Here is a 17,612-nt window from a genome sequence, read left to right as displayed (position 1 = left end):
TTTTTGAATGAAAGTTTTGTCTGGATATATACCCAGGAGTGGGATTGCTGGATCATATGTTAGTTCTACATTTAGTTTTCTGAGGTGCCTCCATACTGTTTTCCATAGTGGTTGTACCAATTTACATTCCCACCAAAAGTGTAGGAGGGTTCCCTTTTCTCCACACCCTCTCCAGCATTTATTTGTTGACTTGTTAATGATGACCATTCTGACTGGTGTGAGGTGGTACCTCATCGTAGTTTTGATTTGTATTTCTCTCATGATTAGTGATGTTATGTTGAGCATTTTTTCATGAGCCTGTTGGCCATCTGTATATCTTATTTGAAGAAATGTCTATTCAGTTCTTCTGCCCATTTTTCAATTGGCTTGTTGGGGTTTTTTGTTTTTTTTGTTTTTTTTTTTTTTTTGCTGTTGAGGTGTATATTTGGGAGATTAAGCCCTTGTCTGTTGTATTATTTCCAACTATTTCGTCCTATTCCATAGGGGGGTTTTTTAGTTAGTTTTATTTTTTATGGTTTCCTTTGATGTGTAAAACTTGTAAGTTTGATTAGGCCCCATTGGTTTATTTTTGTTTTTATTTCTATTGTGTTGAGAGACTGACCTAAGGAAACATTTGTATGGTTGATGTCAGAGAATGTTTTGCCTGTGTTCTCTTCTAGGAGTTTGATGGTGTCTTGTCTTACCTTAAGTCTTTAAGCCATTTTGAGTTTATTTTTTTTGCATGATGTGAGGGTATGTTCTAGTTTCACTGATTTACATGCAGCTGTCCAGTTTTCCCAGCACCACTTTTTGAAGACTGTCTTTTTCCCATTTTATATTCTTTTCTCCTTCGTTGAAGATTAATTGACCATAGGTGTCTGGATTTGTTTCTGGGTTCTCTATTCTGTTCCATTGGTCTGTCTGTCTGTTTTGGTACCAGTACCACACTGTTTTGATTACTGTGGCTCTGTAATATTGCCTGAAGTCTGGGAGAGTTATGCCTCCTGCTTGGTTTTTGTTGCTCAGGATTGCTTTGGCAATTCTGGGTCTTTTGTGGTTCCATATAAATTTTTGGATTGTTTATTCTAGTTTTGTGAAAAATGTCACGGGTAATTTGATAGGGATTGAACTGAGTCTATAGATTACTTTGGGTAGTACGGCTTTTTTATGATATTAATTCTTCCAACCAAGAGCATGGAATATCTTTCCACTTCTTTGAATCCTCTTTAATTTCCTTGATTAATGTTGTATAGTTCTCAGCATATAAGTCTTTCCCCTGCTTGGTCATGTTTATTCCCAGGTATTTGATTTTTTGGGGGTGCAATTTTAAAAGGTATTGTATTTTTGTATTCCTTTTCTAGTATTTCATTGTTAGTATACAAAAATGAGACTGATTTTTGACTGTTAATCTCATATCCTGCTACTTTGCTGAGTTTGTTGATCAGTTCAAGTAGTTCTTGGGTTGAGTCCTTAGGGTTTTTATATATAGTATCATATTATCATCATACAGTGACAATTTTACCTCTTCTCCTCCAATTTGGATACCTCCCATTGCTTTTGTGTGTCCAATTGCCATGGCTAGGACTTCCAACACTATGCTGAATAAAAGTAATGAGAGTGGTCATCCTTGTCTTTTTCCAGATTTTAGTGGGAAGGCTTTCAGCTTTTCTCTGTTGAGTGTTATATTGGCTGTGGGTTTGTCATAAAGGGCTTTTATTATATTAAGATTGTTCCCTATGTACTCACTTGGATAAGAGTTTTGATCATGAATGGATGTTGGACTTTGTCAAATTCTTTTTTCTGCATCTATTGAGATGATCATGTGGCTTTTGACTTTTGTTTAATGTAGTGTATGACATTGATTGATTTGTGTATGTTAAACCATCCTAGTGAACTTCGGATGAATCCCACTTGGTTGTGGTGTATGATCTTTTTCCTGTGTTGTTAGATTTGGTTGGCTAAAATTTTGTTGAGAATTTTTGCATTTATATTCATCAAAGATACTGGCCTATAACTTTTTTTTTTTTTTTGTAGTGTCTCTGTCTGGTTTTGGTATTAGGGTGATGGTGGCTTCATAGAATATCTTTGGGAGTGTTCCTTCTTCAACCTTTTGTAAAATTTTAAGAAGGATGAGTATAAGTTCTTTGTATGTTTGGTAGAATTTGCCTGTGCAGCCACCTGGTTCTGGACTTTTGTTTGTAGGGAATGTTTCTATTACATATTCAATTTCATTTCTAGTGATTGGTCTGTTCATTTGATCTATTTCTTCTTGATTCATATCTAATTTGTTTTTATTTCTGTTACTCTGGGAAGTATATCCAAAAAGATACTGCTGAAGTTTATATCAAAGAGTGTTCTGCCTATGTTTTCCTCTAAGAGTTCTATACCCATTCTTATATTTAGGTCTTTAAGCCATTTTGAGGTTTTTTTATAAGGTGTTAGGGAATTTCTAATTTCTTCTTTCACATGTGTAACTGTCCGGTTTTCCCAGCACCGTTTATTGAAGAGACCGTATTTTCTCCATTGTATATTTCTTGCTTCTTTTGTCATAGACTAATTGACCGTAGGTGAATAGGTTTATGTATGGGCTTTCTGTCCTGTTCCATTGAGCTATATGTCTAGTTTTGTGCCACTACCATACTGTTTTGATAACTATAGCTTTGTAGTATAATCTGAGGTCAGGGACCCTGATTCCTCCAGCTTCATTTTTGTTTCTCAAGATTGCCTTGGCTATTGGGATCTTCTGTGTTTCCACACAAATATTTTTTTTAATTTTGTTCTAGTTTCATGAAACATGCCATTGGTGATTTGATAAGTATTGCACTGAACCTGTGGATCACCTTGGGTAGTATAGGCATATTGAGAGTGTTGATACTTCCAATCCAATAACATGGTATGTCTTTCCATTTGTTTGTGTCATCTTCCATTTCCTTCAACAGTGTCTAATAGTTTTCAGAGTATGGGTCTTTTGCCTCTTCAGGTAAGCTTATTCCTAAGTATTGTATTCTCTTTGATGCAATGGTAAATGGGATTGTTTCCTTAGTTTCTCTTTCTGACCTTTCATTGTTACTGCAAGACATTTCTGTGTATTAATTTTGTATCCTGCAACTTTACTGAATTCATTGATGAGCTCTAATTGTTTTCTGGTAGCTTTAGGATTTTCTGTGTATAGGATCATGTCATCTGCAAACAATGACAGTTTTACTTACTCTTTTCCAATCTGGATTCCTATTATTTTTTTCTCTAATTGCTACGGCTAGGATTTCCAAAACTATATTGAATAAAAGTGACCAGAGTGAACTTCCTTGCCTCATTCTTATCTTAGAGGAAATGCTTTCAGCTTTTCATCATTGAGTGTGTTATTCTCTGTGGCTTTGTCATCCATGGCCTTTATTATGTTGCAGTATGTTCACTCTATGCTCACTTTCTGGAGAGTTTTTATCAAAAATGGGTGTTGAATTTTTTCAAAAGCTTTTTCTGAATCTATTGAGATAACCGTAGGGTTTTTATTCTTTAGTTGATTAGTGGCAGTGTATCACACTGATTGATCTGCAGATATTGAAGAATCCTTGCATCCCTGGGGTAAATCCCACTTAATCATGGTATATGATCCTTTTAATGTATTGTTGGACTTGGTTTGCTAGTATTTTGTTGAGGATTTTTGCATCTATATTCACCAATGATATTGACCTCTAATTTTCTTTTTTTTTTTTTGTCATGTCTTTGTCTGGTTTTGGTAGCAGGGTGATGGTGGCCTCATAAAATGAACTTGGGAGTGTTCTTTCCTCTGCAATTTTTTTGGAAGAATTCCAGAAGGATAGGTGTTAACTCTTCTCTAAATATTTGATAGAATTTGCCTGTGAAGCTGTCTGATCCTGGACTTGTGTTTTTTGGAATTTTTTCAATCACAGTTTCAATTTTAGTACCTGGGATTCGTCCAGTCATATTTTCTATTTCTTCCTGTTTCAGTGTTGGAAGCTTATGCCTTTCTAAGAATTTGTCCATTTCTTACAGGTTGTCCATCTTTTGGCATATAGCTGATTGTTAGTCTCTTATGTTCCTTTGTATTTCTGCTGTGTCAGTGGGCCACCTTGGCACAGTGGGCAGCATGTCAGTCTCATACAGTGGAATATTACTCAAGCATAAAAAGAAATGAATCATGCCACAACATAGATGAACCACCAAAACATCACACTAAAGAAGCCAGTCACCAAAAAACACATATTGTATGATTCCATTTATATGATATTTATAGACTGGGCAATTTCATAAAATAAAATAGATTAATGGTTACCTAGGGCTGCAGGAATAGGGAGTGGGGAGTTACTGCCAATGGGTATGGAGTTGTTGGGAGTTTTTTGGGTCGGGGAGTGAAAATATCCTAAACTTAGACTGCAGATGGTTGCATGATTATGTGATCTTACTAAAAAAACCATTGAACTATAAAATTTAGATGAATCAGTTTATGGTATATGAATTACATCTCCAAAAAAGTATAAAAAATGTTTAAGTATATGTTCATGATACCCAGAGAGACCAGAGCGAAACATGGAATGGATTTAGAGACATAGACTGGGAGCTTGTGAATGGTCAGGGCCAGATCTGTGGATGCGACAAGTCCCAGGGGAGTCCTTCCATGAGAAACACAATACGGAAACCAGTGACAGCTTTTTTTGCTGCCAAGGAGCTCACTGACAGTTCTGTTGGCAACTTACATGCTACAGATTTCAGCCCTACTGCAAGTTAGACTGTTGGCTTTCTAGTGGGTCCAAACACATTGGTGTCAGTGGATAAGGGTGGACTCAGTTTGTTTTGTTTTGCTTTCGTCCTGCAGTTTTTGAAGAGCCGGAAGATCCAAGCAACAGGTCGTTTTTCTCTGAAATTATCTCTTCGATTTCGGATGTGAAGTTCAGCCACAGTGGGAGGTATATCATGACCAGAGACTATCTGACCGTCAAAGTTTGGGATCTCAACATGGAAAACCGCCCCATCGAGACTTACCAGGTACAGACTACCACGCACACATAGGCAGCTTGAGCACTTCCTTTGAGGGTTCCAAGTCAGCCTCTGCCTGCAAAGGCTTACCAAGCAGAAGAATAAAAGGCATGTTGAGCCGATTAAACATTCAGAAATAGCAGGTTGGCAGCTCAGTGTAAGTGGGGCTAGATCTAGCCTAGAGCAGAGGTCAGGAGCCACACCCTGAGGCCCCAGTGTTTGTAGGCTGGGAGGAGGAAATGGATGTGGCAAGAAAGGTTGGAGCAAAGTGCCAACGAGGTAGGAAGGAAACTGAGAGAAGGCCTGGAAGCCAAAACGAGAAACTGTCACCAGGAGGAAGAAGTCACCAACTGCTATTACTGAATCAAGTCAGGACCGAGGATGGCCACTGGATTTAGTAACATGGAGGTGATCAGGCACCTTAATGAGACAAGTGTAGGTGAAGTGGTATGAAAGAACGTCTGATTGGAGTGGGTCTGAGACAGACAGTAAATCGCAAATGTGAACTTAGTGAGACTTTGAAAGAAATTGTGCTTTGAAGGGGAACAGAGAAATGGGCAGTAGCTGGAAGAGGATGCAGGATTAAGGATTATCATGGCTTGTTTTCTGCTGATAGGAATAAGCCAGTAGAAAGGGAGATGACTGAAGCAGTCAACTCCTGGAGGGAGGAGATTCCATTACAGTATTGGGCGTAAGAGTTGGCCAATCCACCCATCAAAGGGAGGAGAAAAGAATCAAGAGCACAGATGTAGTAGGTTTGAAGACTTTGTGATGGGAACATAGAGATGGTTTCTTCTTATTGCTTCTATTTTCCACTAAAATAAGAAGCAAGGTCATTAGCTGAGTGAGAAGGAAAAGTGTGAAATACTCACCTAAGAGAGTGAATTGATTAGGGCAATGTGGTCGGGTTGCTCGGGGATCCATGTGAGGTTTATATTCTTGACTTAAAGTGAGACTAATCCATGATCATGTGTTTCTTCCCAGCCACATTCACCTGCTTGGTATGGGCAAGGAAGGGCAGAAAGTTAGATTCAACCAGTGATGGGGTTTTGCCAAGTGAGTACCATGGAAGGAGAGAGAAAGGCAAGTTAAGAGAGTAAGTGGAAGGGTGGACCATTGAATCTAAGGTAGGTAAGGAGGGAAGTGAAGGATGGATAGAATCAGGATAACAAGGAATGTTGAAATGATAAGAGGGAGCCATAGAGCCATACTTGTTAAACAAGTACAGTTTTAGCAATGAAAGGTTCAAGCAATAACAGGACCAAGGAAACAAAAGACAAAACTCACAAAAAAGATGAGGCCAAGTAACCCAGAGTCTGGAGTATCCAGGTCTCTAGGAATGATGGCAGGGATGGTGACGGAGGAGAGATCGAGGTGCAAGAGTTGCTTCCAGGAATGAGGCAGGGGGACTCACAACTGCTGACAACTATTAGAAGGATGGGCAGCAGGCAGTCATGTTGGGTGGCTTGGCTCCAAAGGAGCTGAGGACATCAGACAGGAAGGAGCATCTGGAGTGGCATGGAGCCCACTCCAGCTTGGCACAGGTGGGCAGAAGGCCAGCCCTGACGCGAGTGGCCTCAGGCGAAGCATGCAGCTCTTTTGGTCAGAAGCAGAAGGTGAAGTTCAGGGAGGAGGTTGACGACACCAAGGACGTTGACGGCTGGCTGCGAGGTCCAGAAGGTGCTGTCAAAAGGTTGGGAGGACCAGAATTCAAGACCACAGATATAGCATCCCCTGTGTGTTTGTGGTCTTCTTGTCCCCTAGAGCCTGCCCTCAAGCTCCCACTCTCAGCCCTTCATCTCCAGCCTAGGACACATGAGTGCCCTTGTCCAGCTGTACCCACACACCATCCAGTGTTGCCTCCCTCAGTACAAAAGAGACAACAGTAGGAATCAGAACCTGACACAGTGGTGTTGACAGAGGTGTGACCTGCTGAAGAGACCTGCTTAGGGAAGAGTCAGGGAGCAATTAGTACTTTCCTTTTATGGAAAGACTTTTACAACAAAGCTAACTAGCAGTGACATGAAATAATACCATTTTCAGAGCATGGCTGTCAAAAACTACCTTAAGCTACGGGTAGATTTGGAAATCTTCTTTATAGAACACTAAGAAATATATATCTTCAAACATGCGTTGAAATGAAATATTACAAAAAATTAACACATTTTAGACATCATATTTCAAAGCAATTCAGTTTATATACCATACCAAACATGGTAGTATACTATATAAAAGATGCTATACAAACTCTGAGTGTCTGGACAGAGAAAGACAAATATATGATATCACTGATATGTGGAATCCAGTTTTAAAATGATACAAAGGAACGTATTTATAAAACAGAAACTCACAGACTTCAGAATCAAACTCCTGGTTTACCAAAGGGGAAAGCATGGTGGGGAGGGATAAATTGAGAGGATGGGATTCACACGTGCACATTACTATGTATAAAAAAGGTAATTAACAAGGACCTTCTCATAGCAAAGGAGGTCTACGCAATAGTCTGTGGAGTTCCCTTTGTGGCCCACAGGTAACAAACCCAACTATTATCCATGAGGATACAGGTTCGATCCCTGGCCTCACGCAGTGGGTTAAGGATCCGGCATTGCCGTGAGCTGTGGTGTAGGTCACAGATGCGGCTCAGATCGTAGGTTGCTGTGGCGTAAGCCAGCAACTGCAGCTCCCTATTCGACCCCTAGCCTGGGAAGCTCCATATGCCACACACATGGCCCTAAAAAAGCAAAATTGTCTGCAGTAACCTATATGGGAAAGAATGGATATATGTTTATGTATAACTGATTTGCTTTGTTGTACACCTGGAACTAATACAACATTGTAAATCAGCTATGCTCCAATAAAATGAAATACCTCTTTCACTTCTCAGTGTTTTTAAGATGAGTATCTGGAACACTGTTGAAAAGGGTCGTGAGGATGGACCCCATGGGAAGGAATTCCATAATCAATTACGGGTGCCTTACCTGGGCAGAGAGACAGGAGGTATACCTATGTAGTTGTGTACATCCATCAGATGATCCCAAGCATGCTTCCAGGAATGCAAACCTGTAGACTTAAGGATGATGAGCAGTTTTCACATTTTCCTGCAGAACAGGGGTTGGCAAACTGTGGCTTATAGGCCAAATCCAACCCCATACTTGTTTTTGTAAAAGCAGTTTTATTAAAACAGCCACACCCGATCATTTTCATGTTACCTATGGCTGCTTCCATACAAGGGCAGAATTAAGTCATGTGACAGAGACCATACAGCCCATGAAGCCTAAAATATTCACCATCTGACAGTTTGTCAACCCCCAAAATATTCGAACAAATTGGCAGAGTTTACAATATCTGGCTTCCACACATATGTCACTTGAAAACCACTGTGTTGGGAGAGTCAGCTTGCCTGGTCAAGAAGGCCAGGAACAGAGAAGAGAAACAATATTTGAAACAAGAAGAGAGAAGCATCAAACAGGCTAAGCTTTAAGTTGTCTCTCCCTCTGCTCTCTAGATTTTCTCATGTAGGTGTCTTACCTTATCCTCTCCTCTGATAGAGGAAAGTTGATTTCTTTGCCTAAGATTTTTTTTGTACCAGAACATACATGCAACGTACCTTCATAGCCGATGGTCTTTTCCTGCAGACACCCTCCGCTGGAGGTCGTGAGGCTCTTCCCAGAACGTAGATGCTAGAGAGGAGAAGCAGTGACTCAGGCTAGGTTTTCCCTTTGCATCCTTCCTGACTTTTGTCTTTCAAGACTGGTGTATAGAGTTCTTAGTGATGTGGTTCCTGCAATAATGGGCCCACCCTTTCAAAACACACACTCTTTGGAACTTATCACTCACCTTGGTGATTCTGGAAGACAAAATGCCAAAAGTGATAGGTCAGGAATCCAGAGTGGTTCACAAGGAAGGGGACTGGCTAAGCCGAGCCTTCGAAGGCCCACCACTGCCCCATTTATACCAGTTTAGAACTCTCCCTTCTCTGCCCCTTCAACCCTCATTATTTTCAAGGCAATAGGTGGTACTCCCCCTACCAAAAAAAAAAAAAAACCTATTTTGAGGTAATTAGGATGATTATTTATTTTATTTCCCTATAATGATTTATCCTCCTCTTAGAATTTTACAATTTTTGACAATTATAGACCTCTGAAAAGCCTGCATCTTGAAACATGCTTCATCAAGTGTTTCTAAAACCTGTTTTTCCCTGCTCAAAACACGCATGTGTGTGTCTTGCCTGAAAAGTGCTCCATGCTGGTGGTATGAATGTAAACTGGGGCAGCCACTATGGAGAACAGTATGGCAGTTCCTTAAAAAACTAAAAATAGAGTTGCCATATGATGCAGCAGTCCAATTGCTGGGCATGTATCCAGACAAAACCATAATTCTAAAAGATACCTGCACCCAATGTTTATAGCAGCCCTATTTACGGCAGCCAAGACATGGACCCAACCTAAATGTGCATCAGCTGTCAATGATGAGTCGATAAAGAAGATGTGATGCATATCTACAATGGCGCACTCCTCAGCTGTCAAAAGAATGAAACAATGCCAAGTGCAGCCACATGCACACAACTAGAGATTGTCGTGCTAAGTAAAGTAAGCTAGACAAAGACAACCATCACGATGTTACTTATATGTGGAATCTTACTTTTTTAATGATACAAATGAACTTATATACAAAACAGAAATAGACGTACCGACAGAGAAAATAAATGTATGATTGCCAAAGGGGAGAAACTTGGGGGATGAATAAATGAGGAGTTTGGGATTAACATATATACATTACTGTATATAAAATAGATCAACAAAGACTCACTGTGTGGCACAGGGAACTAAGTATTTTGTAATAACCTGTAAGGGAAAAAAATCTGAAAAAAATATATATGTATGTATAACTGAATCACTCTACAGTACACCTAAAATACAACATTGTAAGTCAACTATAATAAAAAAAGAGGATACATCAGAAAAAAATTAAAAATTTCAGAAGTGATCTGTAATGGATGTAAGAGGCAGGAGTAGGCAGATGTAGGATTGAAAGCAGGATCACTTTGCTCACCTTTTTCCTCCAGGAAGTAGGAGACCCAGAGCACTAGGGTAACAGAGTTGGCGTCCATTGCCCAGGGGATTAATTCCCAGCCTGGCCTCCTTCCTCTTCAGAAGCCCCACTCCTCTGCCTCTTCTCCCAAAGAGCTTGGAAGCAAGTCAGTGATAAAGGCAAGAATCAGGCTTGCTTTGTGGATAAGAGATGGATGCTTGAGGTCAGAAGAAAAGTTGGCCCACCAATTAATGCCCTTTCTGCCACCATCACTTTCTTCCAAGGAAATAGTCTGTACCAATTCGGGAGAAGGGGACTCATAGTCAATCAAGGTCAGGGCGAGGCCAACCATGACCAATCCTGTCTGCCACCCGTCTTTGTAAATAAAGTTTTATTGGAACACAACTCCCACTCGCTTGTTTATGTATTATGGCTACTTTTGTATTACAAGGGTGGAGTTGGGTAGTTGCAACAGAGCTATATGGCCCACAAAATATCATTATTTACCATCTGGACTTCTAGAGAAAAAGTTTTTCAAGACCTAGAATCAGCCCTCTCTTTGTCCCAGGACTCTCTTTGGCCTTGCGCAAAGATTCTTAATGATAACTAGACATGTTCAGCAAGCAGAAATGGCCCTACAAACAAAACAGCCTTCCAGATGAGATCTGAGTCATTTCCAGGATGCCCAGAAGGCGGTAGGAGAGGAAGGGAAAGACATTGCGTTAATTTGCAGCAGAGTTCCCAAGCTCAGGCCCCAAGCCTCGCCCTCTCATCCCCGTTCCCCATCTCACAAAGCCAAAAGCCCAGGCGCAGGTGGAATCTCTTGTCACTATAGCCCTGAAGCAGATACTCTGACGAGGCCCAGAACTGTTTGGGATCACAGGAGTAAAGGTGGAGGAAATTCATTTGCAAAGTTAGAAATCCTTCCACTGTCCAAATAACTGAGAGAGCTTTTCAAATCCCCCAAACACCTAATGGCACACGGAATGAATCTGACCTCATCCCCTTGCCCACTACTAAGCACACAGCTGAGCCTCCGCGCTCAGCATCCAGCAGAACTCCAGGGTCAAGGAAGGAGACAAGGACTCTGCACAAAGGCAAACATTTTGCTTTCATAACATCCCTCTGCTTCACCCCATTAGATTTCCGTCTTGGCTGCACTCCAGTTCATGATCACGGGTCCTGTCTAGGACTGAGGCCCCCATGTAAGGCACGGCCAGCGAGGCAGAGAATGTGGGAGGCAGGTTGCTAGAGAAAGAAGAGCGTGTCCTCCAGGACCCGGATCCCGGGTTCAGTTCCCATCCCGTCATTTTCTTTCCTGTGTGATCTTGGACAAATGATGCCACACGCTGTACTTCATGCTCCTTTAAAGAGAATGACAATACCTACATCCTAAGATCATTTGAGAGATGAAATGAGATTTTATAGATAACAAGCCTGGCTAATAACAACGAGCTGGCATATGACGTATGCCTGTTATAATGACCACTCCCTGCAATGGAGTTCAGGAAGGACTGAACGCGAAGCACAGGTTCCTCCCCCCGAGCCTTCATCTCTGCCTTTTGCCATCTTCATCCGAGATGAGAACATAGCTGCAGAAAATACCTGAGCCAGGCTCACCAGACGCATTTAAAATTCACATCCAACCATGTCAAGTGGCTCTCAGTGCCTCTGGCAGCCCTGCACTGTATCCCAGCCATCCCCCCCTCCCGCCCCGGATAACCTTGCTTCTTATTTCACTGAAAAATAGAAACAGGAGAGAATTGCCACATAGTCCCAAGCTGCTCCCGGCAGGTCAGGGTCTCCTGGGCGAGCCCCAGTGACATCCCCACCTTATCAAGCCCAAAAATGAGCATGGCGGTTCTGTCTTTGACTTGCTCGAGAGAAGGGGGTGGGAGCCCCGTCTGACACGTGTTTTCCTCTCCACCAGTCCCATCAGCTCTGCTTCCAAATGTGCGGAGAATCGGACCACCCCACCTCCGCGCTCACCCTGGCCCAAGCCATCACCTGTGGCCGGGGCTCTAGCTGGCCACCCTGCCTTTGCCCCGCACGCTCCCATCTGTCCCAACCCAGCAGGCATGGCGATCCTTTTCTGTAAAGCCCCTCCACCGGCCTCAGAATGAGGGGCCTATGCAAACTGACAGCAACACGCTGAGGCCCCCACGTACAGCTCACGCCACCCCGCCACCCCGCTGCCTCCGGGATCCCACCTCTGGCCTTCCACGTGCTATTCCCTGTGCTTAGAAAGCCTTTCCCTCCAGTACCACTGAGGGGCATCCATTTCCTTCAGGCTTCTGTGCCCATGCTACCTTGTCACGTGACTCCTTGAGGCCTCACCGTGTATAAAATTATACCCCCAGGTTTGGAGTGGAAATGCCATAAAATTGGATTGTGATGATCATTGTACAACTATAAACATAATACAATTCATTGAGTAATTCAAAAAAACAAAAATTTTTTAAATAAAAATAAAATAATACCCCCCCGATCGCCCACTCCCTTTTTCCATGTGTTTTTGTATCACCATGTCTCAGATACCTTCTATGTTTACTTGGTTATATACTTCCTTCCCCAACACTGAGAGGCAAGGACCCCAAGAGTGTCCTGTGTGCTCTAGCGTAAGCCCATGGCAGACATTCAGTAAATGTTTGTGGAACAAAAGACTGGATGAACAGTGTCCTCTAATGGTGCCCTGTCAGCAAATCAGCTTAGGAATTGCCACTCCCCGGGCCCGCTCCGTGCCACCGTCTCGTTTCATCCATGCCAGCCACGTAAGCAGCTCACCAACCCATCCTCACGGCCCAGGGCTGGAAACGGCCACAGCTGGGTTCAGACCCAGGGCCCTCAGCGTCAGGCCACATTCACGCTGAAAGAATGAACAGCGCACCTCCAGAGAGGAGCGACTCGCAGAGGCATCATTTCTAAAAGTACTAACTAACCCTCCTGATGTGTTCTCCCCCAACCCCCCAACCAGGTTCACGACTACCTCCGCAGCAAGCTGTGCTCCCTCTATGAAAATGACTGCATTTTTGATAAATTTGAGTGCGTGTGGAATGGGTCAGACAGGTAAGCAAGGCCTGTGTGGCTGGGCCCCTTCCAGAGGCGAGCCCCTCCTTGCGAAGGCGCTGCACCGTGAACCGGAAGTGGATGCAATCACTTTGCCCTTTGGGTTGGGATGCAACCAAGGGGCGATCAGAATAGCCCAGGTCCTGGCAGGGATGCACTGTGTGGGCCCCTGGATGACCTCTGAGGGCAGCCTGGAAAGAAGGGAGGGACCGTGAGACCCTGGACTCCTACGATTGGTCCAGGTGACCTTTTTACTGCAAGAAAACTCCTGCTTTTTACCCACAAGACACTCCGAGAGCTGGTTCAACATGCCGAAAGTGAAGATCCACCAGCCGTTTTCCAGGATCAACAACAGTTCAGATGCCTGCAGAGTGTGTGTTCTAGATGGGAAATTCTCCCTCGACGCTGCCAGTACAGACCTGGCTGAAGGCCCCCGTGGTTCATTAGTGAATTCTAGCTGGCCTCATTTATCATGAGCCCTCAGAGTGATTTATGGCTGTTTTAACGCCTGTGACTTCAACTATACTTCCTATTACCTCCCCCTCGTTTCTTTCTGGGTTGACAGATAGAGACGATTCTGTGATTTCCGGAACTAGGCACAGGCTACCAGGGGCTGTTCCTTGATGACGGCAGCACCTGTGTGGGTGCTAGAACCCACAGGAAGTCATCACGGCAAAACGCACCAAGAGCCGAGCTTTTAGGGAGCCCAGGCCATCCCTCTCTGACCCTTGTTGGGCTCCCTTTGTTGGGGGTCCAAAATAGCCTTCCACATGGCAGCCCTGGAGGGAACCACCACGTGGCAAGGAGCCCATGTCACCAAGCAGCTAAGAGCAGAGGGCGAAGGCCCTCAAGGGGAAGGAAGCTAGCCCAGGCCTTTTTTTTTTTTGGTTTTCACTCACATCTGTAATCGATTCACAGGTTACTGTTAATAGATTTTTTCTTAAGCAGTTGTTATTGTTCCAGTTTCCCTTCCATCTTAACCAAGATTCAAAAACTCTACTTAGTAGGCACTTTCACACATGCGGTGTTTTTTGGGAACCTCCACATGACACAGGTACGGCCCTAAAAAACAAAAAAGCAAAACAAAAACCTAAAAAGCAACATTCTTTCCATAACATTACAGTGTCTTTCTGTAACTCAGAAAATATTACTTGCACTATAGTTGTGGTAGAGATTTTTTTTCCCAAAAGAGTCTTTCTCTTACTGTTTAAAAACTAATTGGGGAGCTCCTATTGTGGCGCAGCAGCAACAAATCTGACTAGTATCCGTGAGGATGCGGGTTCAATCCCTGGCCTCGCTCAGTGAGTTGGGGATCCGGCGTTGCTTTGAGCTATGGTGTGGGTTGCAGACACGGCTCAGATCCCGAGTTGTTGTGGCTGTGGTGCAGGCCGGCAGCTGTAGCTCTGATTGGGTCCCTAGCCTGGGAACTTCCATATGCCGTGGGTGTGTCCCTAAAAAGGAAAAAAAACCCATGGGAGTTGTGGTGAGGGATGCAACGTTCCACTTGTGGGTAGCAGTGAGGCCAAGTGGCTGAGTGCTTGTGCCCTGGAGCCCAGCAGGTGTGAGCTGGAAGCCCGACTTGGGCATTGCTAAGCTGTATGACACTGCACGAGTGTCGGCTCTTCCTCCTGTGTAAACCCCTTTGATGGGTGATGGAAGAGGAAATGAGACTGGCGGGAAAGCAGTCAGCACCCTGCCTGAAGAGGCCACAACAGCTTGCTCTATGATAGAGACACACGGTATCACAGCACAGGTTTCCTGCGCCAGGGGCACAAAACCTAATTCTGAGTTAATTCACCTGCACAGCCAACCAAGTGCCCACAAGCTTAGCCCCCTGGCTGGAGCCCAGTCCTGTCGGTTTCCCTGCATCTTCATCCAGCCCAGGGTGAGGTGCTCGGCGCTCCCGTCCTCATCTGCCACTCAGAGCCCCACCCAAAAATGAGGCCGAGCCAGCCTCTCTGGGAGGTGGCTGCCTCGGGGTGCTGCTTGAGGGGCCTTACCGTTCCCTCAGCCTGTCACCTTGTCCACACCGGCACCGTTAAAAGTGTCAGCTGGTGGCTTCTGGAAGGCTTTTGGCATTCACTGCTCTCTTAACCAGTTAGAGATACGCCTAAGTACAGATAACTCGTATTGAAATGCAGAAATCATCTGTCAATGCACCCCGGTCCTATGTCCTCATCTTCCAGCCTTTCAAAATGTGACTTTCTGTTTGCTCCCTTCCCAAGGGAGACCACGACAGCATCCACTTTTTAGGTAAGTGTTCGGGAGAGGCTGAATTTGGAGCTAGCTCCTGGCAGGGGGAGAACACACGCGGGTGCACTGCTGGACTGTCGGCATCTCTCCCACAGTGCTGATGCAAGAAAGCCTTAGCAGTCAGGCAGCACAGAATCCCACTCCCTCCCCACATCCAGCCTTTAAATATGCACAATATGATGGCTGTATACTGCTGCATCCCTGTGCCCACAACTTCACTCCAGCCTCAGAATCCTGACGTGAGGGAGGGGGCCTGGGATCATTAAGTCCACAGGACTCATTGATGGAGCCCAAGAGCCAAAAGGCATCCATCAATCAGCAGCAAGGAGGGGTATCACAATCCTTTGTTTGCAAACCTCGCCGAAGAGCTCGTTGCTCCTAGCGGTCCCCAAGAAGCTCGGCAGTCACACTGCAGAGCCTGTGGAGGTCTGTGGTTTCGGGTCTGTCTTTAGGAGAAGGTCCAGTTGCCATAAGCTGGCCTCCGCAGGCTGTCCTTTGTCCCTGCAAGCCTTTGTCTGTGGCACTCAGGTCCCCTTTTCCCTCTCTGCCTTGCAGTGTCATCATGACGGGCTCCTACAACAACTTCTTCAGGATGTTTGACCGAAACACCAAGCGTGACGTCACCCTCGAGGCCTCAAGGGAAAACAGCAAACCCCGGGCGATCCTAAAGCCACGCAAGGTGTGCGTGGGGGGCAAGCGGAGGAAGGACGAGATCAGTGTCGACAGCCTGGACTTTAGCAAAAAGATCTTGCATACAGCTTGGCACCCCTCAGAAAATATCATAGCAGTGGCGGCTACAAACAACCTCTATATATTCCAGGACAAGGTCAACTAGAAGGACGCGTTAGTACTTAATAATCTCACACACTGAATACTAGTCAAAACACTTTTTAAATGTTTCTTTGGGTGTTCGTTTGATGCAGCGACATTCATTTCCCTACGCAGGAAACAACTGGAATAGAACTCATTGGATTCCGACTTTCCCAAATCCTCAGTTCTAAGAAACTTTTTGTCAAACCCAGTAGGTTCTGGGACACTCCTTCCTGTTTAGAATTGAGAGCTGCCAGCTAACCGTAATTCTTCCATAGTTGACTTGAATTTCTGATGCTTTTATTGCCCCGTTTTTCTCTGGTGGGTCCCGTGTTTTGTTTATAGGTGTCTGCTGAGATAAAAATGAGGTTGTCTGTAGTATTTAAAGAGAAAAGAGATAAGTTTTTTTTTAATTAAGCAATTCCACTTGATTGAAAAAAATTCAACGAAAAAATAAAACACCGTTTACTCTACTCTTAGAGAAATTCTCCTCTTTTTGTGAAAAGTCAGCACCAGTCAGCATCTTCTGCCCCTAAAGCCCTTTTATTCCCCCCCTCCCCCGTTTTCTTCTTAACAGTTTCCTGTGAGCCAGGGATTTCTTTCACGAGGCTTCGAAGGGGACACAGAATGCGAAGGGAAGGGCCACATGGATGCCACTATACCCTTTTTTGTAAGCGCCATAGAAACAGGCTGAGAATTTGGCTGGGCAACACTGTGATGCTTCAGGGGACTTAAAGAGAATGCTTTCTACCCAGAGCGTCTCAGACTTAGCTTGGCGAGGCCACGGCGGGGCGGGGGCAGAGTCCATCTGCAGCTTTGTTACTCTTGCTTTTTTGTCACTTTCAATGGCTCCATAGAATCCTCTACTGACATGTGCCCTGGCCTTTTCCCGTCAACCTTTTCCAGACTATTTATTCCATTGACGCTTGAAGGCCGCGTCCTGGTTGTTTATACTCCGGCCTCCTAAATGTAGTGGCAAGTTGGAGGCAGTGGCACCGCCGGTGACCCCGGGAAAGCGTGTCTCCTAGGCAGCCCCCTCCTAATTTCCTGGTTTCCTAACCCAAAGTAACAATCCGTCAATCTCCATTGTAGCTAGAACAAAAATGGCCAATAAAAAATGCTGCTTTGTCAAGTCTAATCTGGTGCTTCTAACCCTGCCCTAGACTCAAAAAATCTCGAAAAACAGACCGAAGGGCCCTCCTCCTACAGAAATGGAATCTGGGGGAACCAAGAAGCTTTGAACCTGTGGGGGCTGAGTCATCCTCCCTCAGCTGAGTATTCGGACATGTACCTTCCAGAAGGTTCTCTGTGCCACACTTCCGGGCAGGACACTACTTAGAACTCTCATGTGTGGGTTCAGGGAGGAAGTGGGAGGTAGTCAAAGCCAGACCTGGGCTCGGCATCTCCATTCCGGTCCTGGTGACTCATTTCCCACCCCTAGGAAATGACTTGAAATGCAGTGACTAGGACATGGCTTG

General features: G+C 44.4%; 1 protein-coding gene across 2 annotated transcripts in view; it reads left to right on the top strand.

The window, feature by feature from the left end:
• Positions 1–16,606, top strand: part of PPP2R2B (protein phosphatase 2 regulatory subunit Bbeta) — a 295,991-nt gene extending 279,385 nt beyond the window's left edge. For both annotated transcript variants that reach the window (XM_047778974.1, XM_047778973.1), the window contains 3 exons: positions 4,814–4,983; positions 12,980–13,071; positions 15,880–16,606. In XM_047778974.1, coding sequence (XP_047634930.1) covers positions 4,814–4,983; positions 12,980–13,071; positions 15,880–16,159 — 542 coding nt within the window. In that variant the 3' untranslated portion in view covers positions 16,160–16,606. The remainder of the gene's footprint in view (positions 1–4,813; positions 4,984–12,979; positions 13,072–15,879) is intronic.
• The last annotated feature ends 1,006 nt before the right edge of the window (positions 16,607–17,612 follow it).

The sequence above is a fragment of the Phacochoerus africanus genome, chromosome 4 (genome assembly GCF_016906955.1).
Source record: "Phacochoerus africanus isolate WHEZ1 chromosome 4, ROS_Pafr_v1, whole genome shotgun sequence".
NCBI lineage: Eukaryota > Metazoa > Chordata > Mammalia > Artiodactyla > Suidae > Phacochoerus > Phacochoerus africanus.
This window is presented reverse-complemented; position numbering and strand designations above follow the sequence as displayed.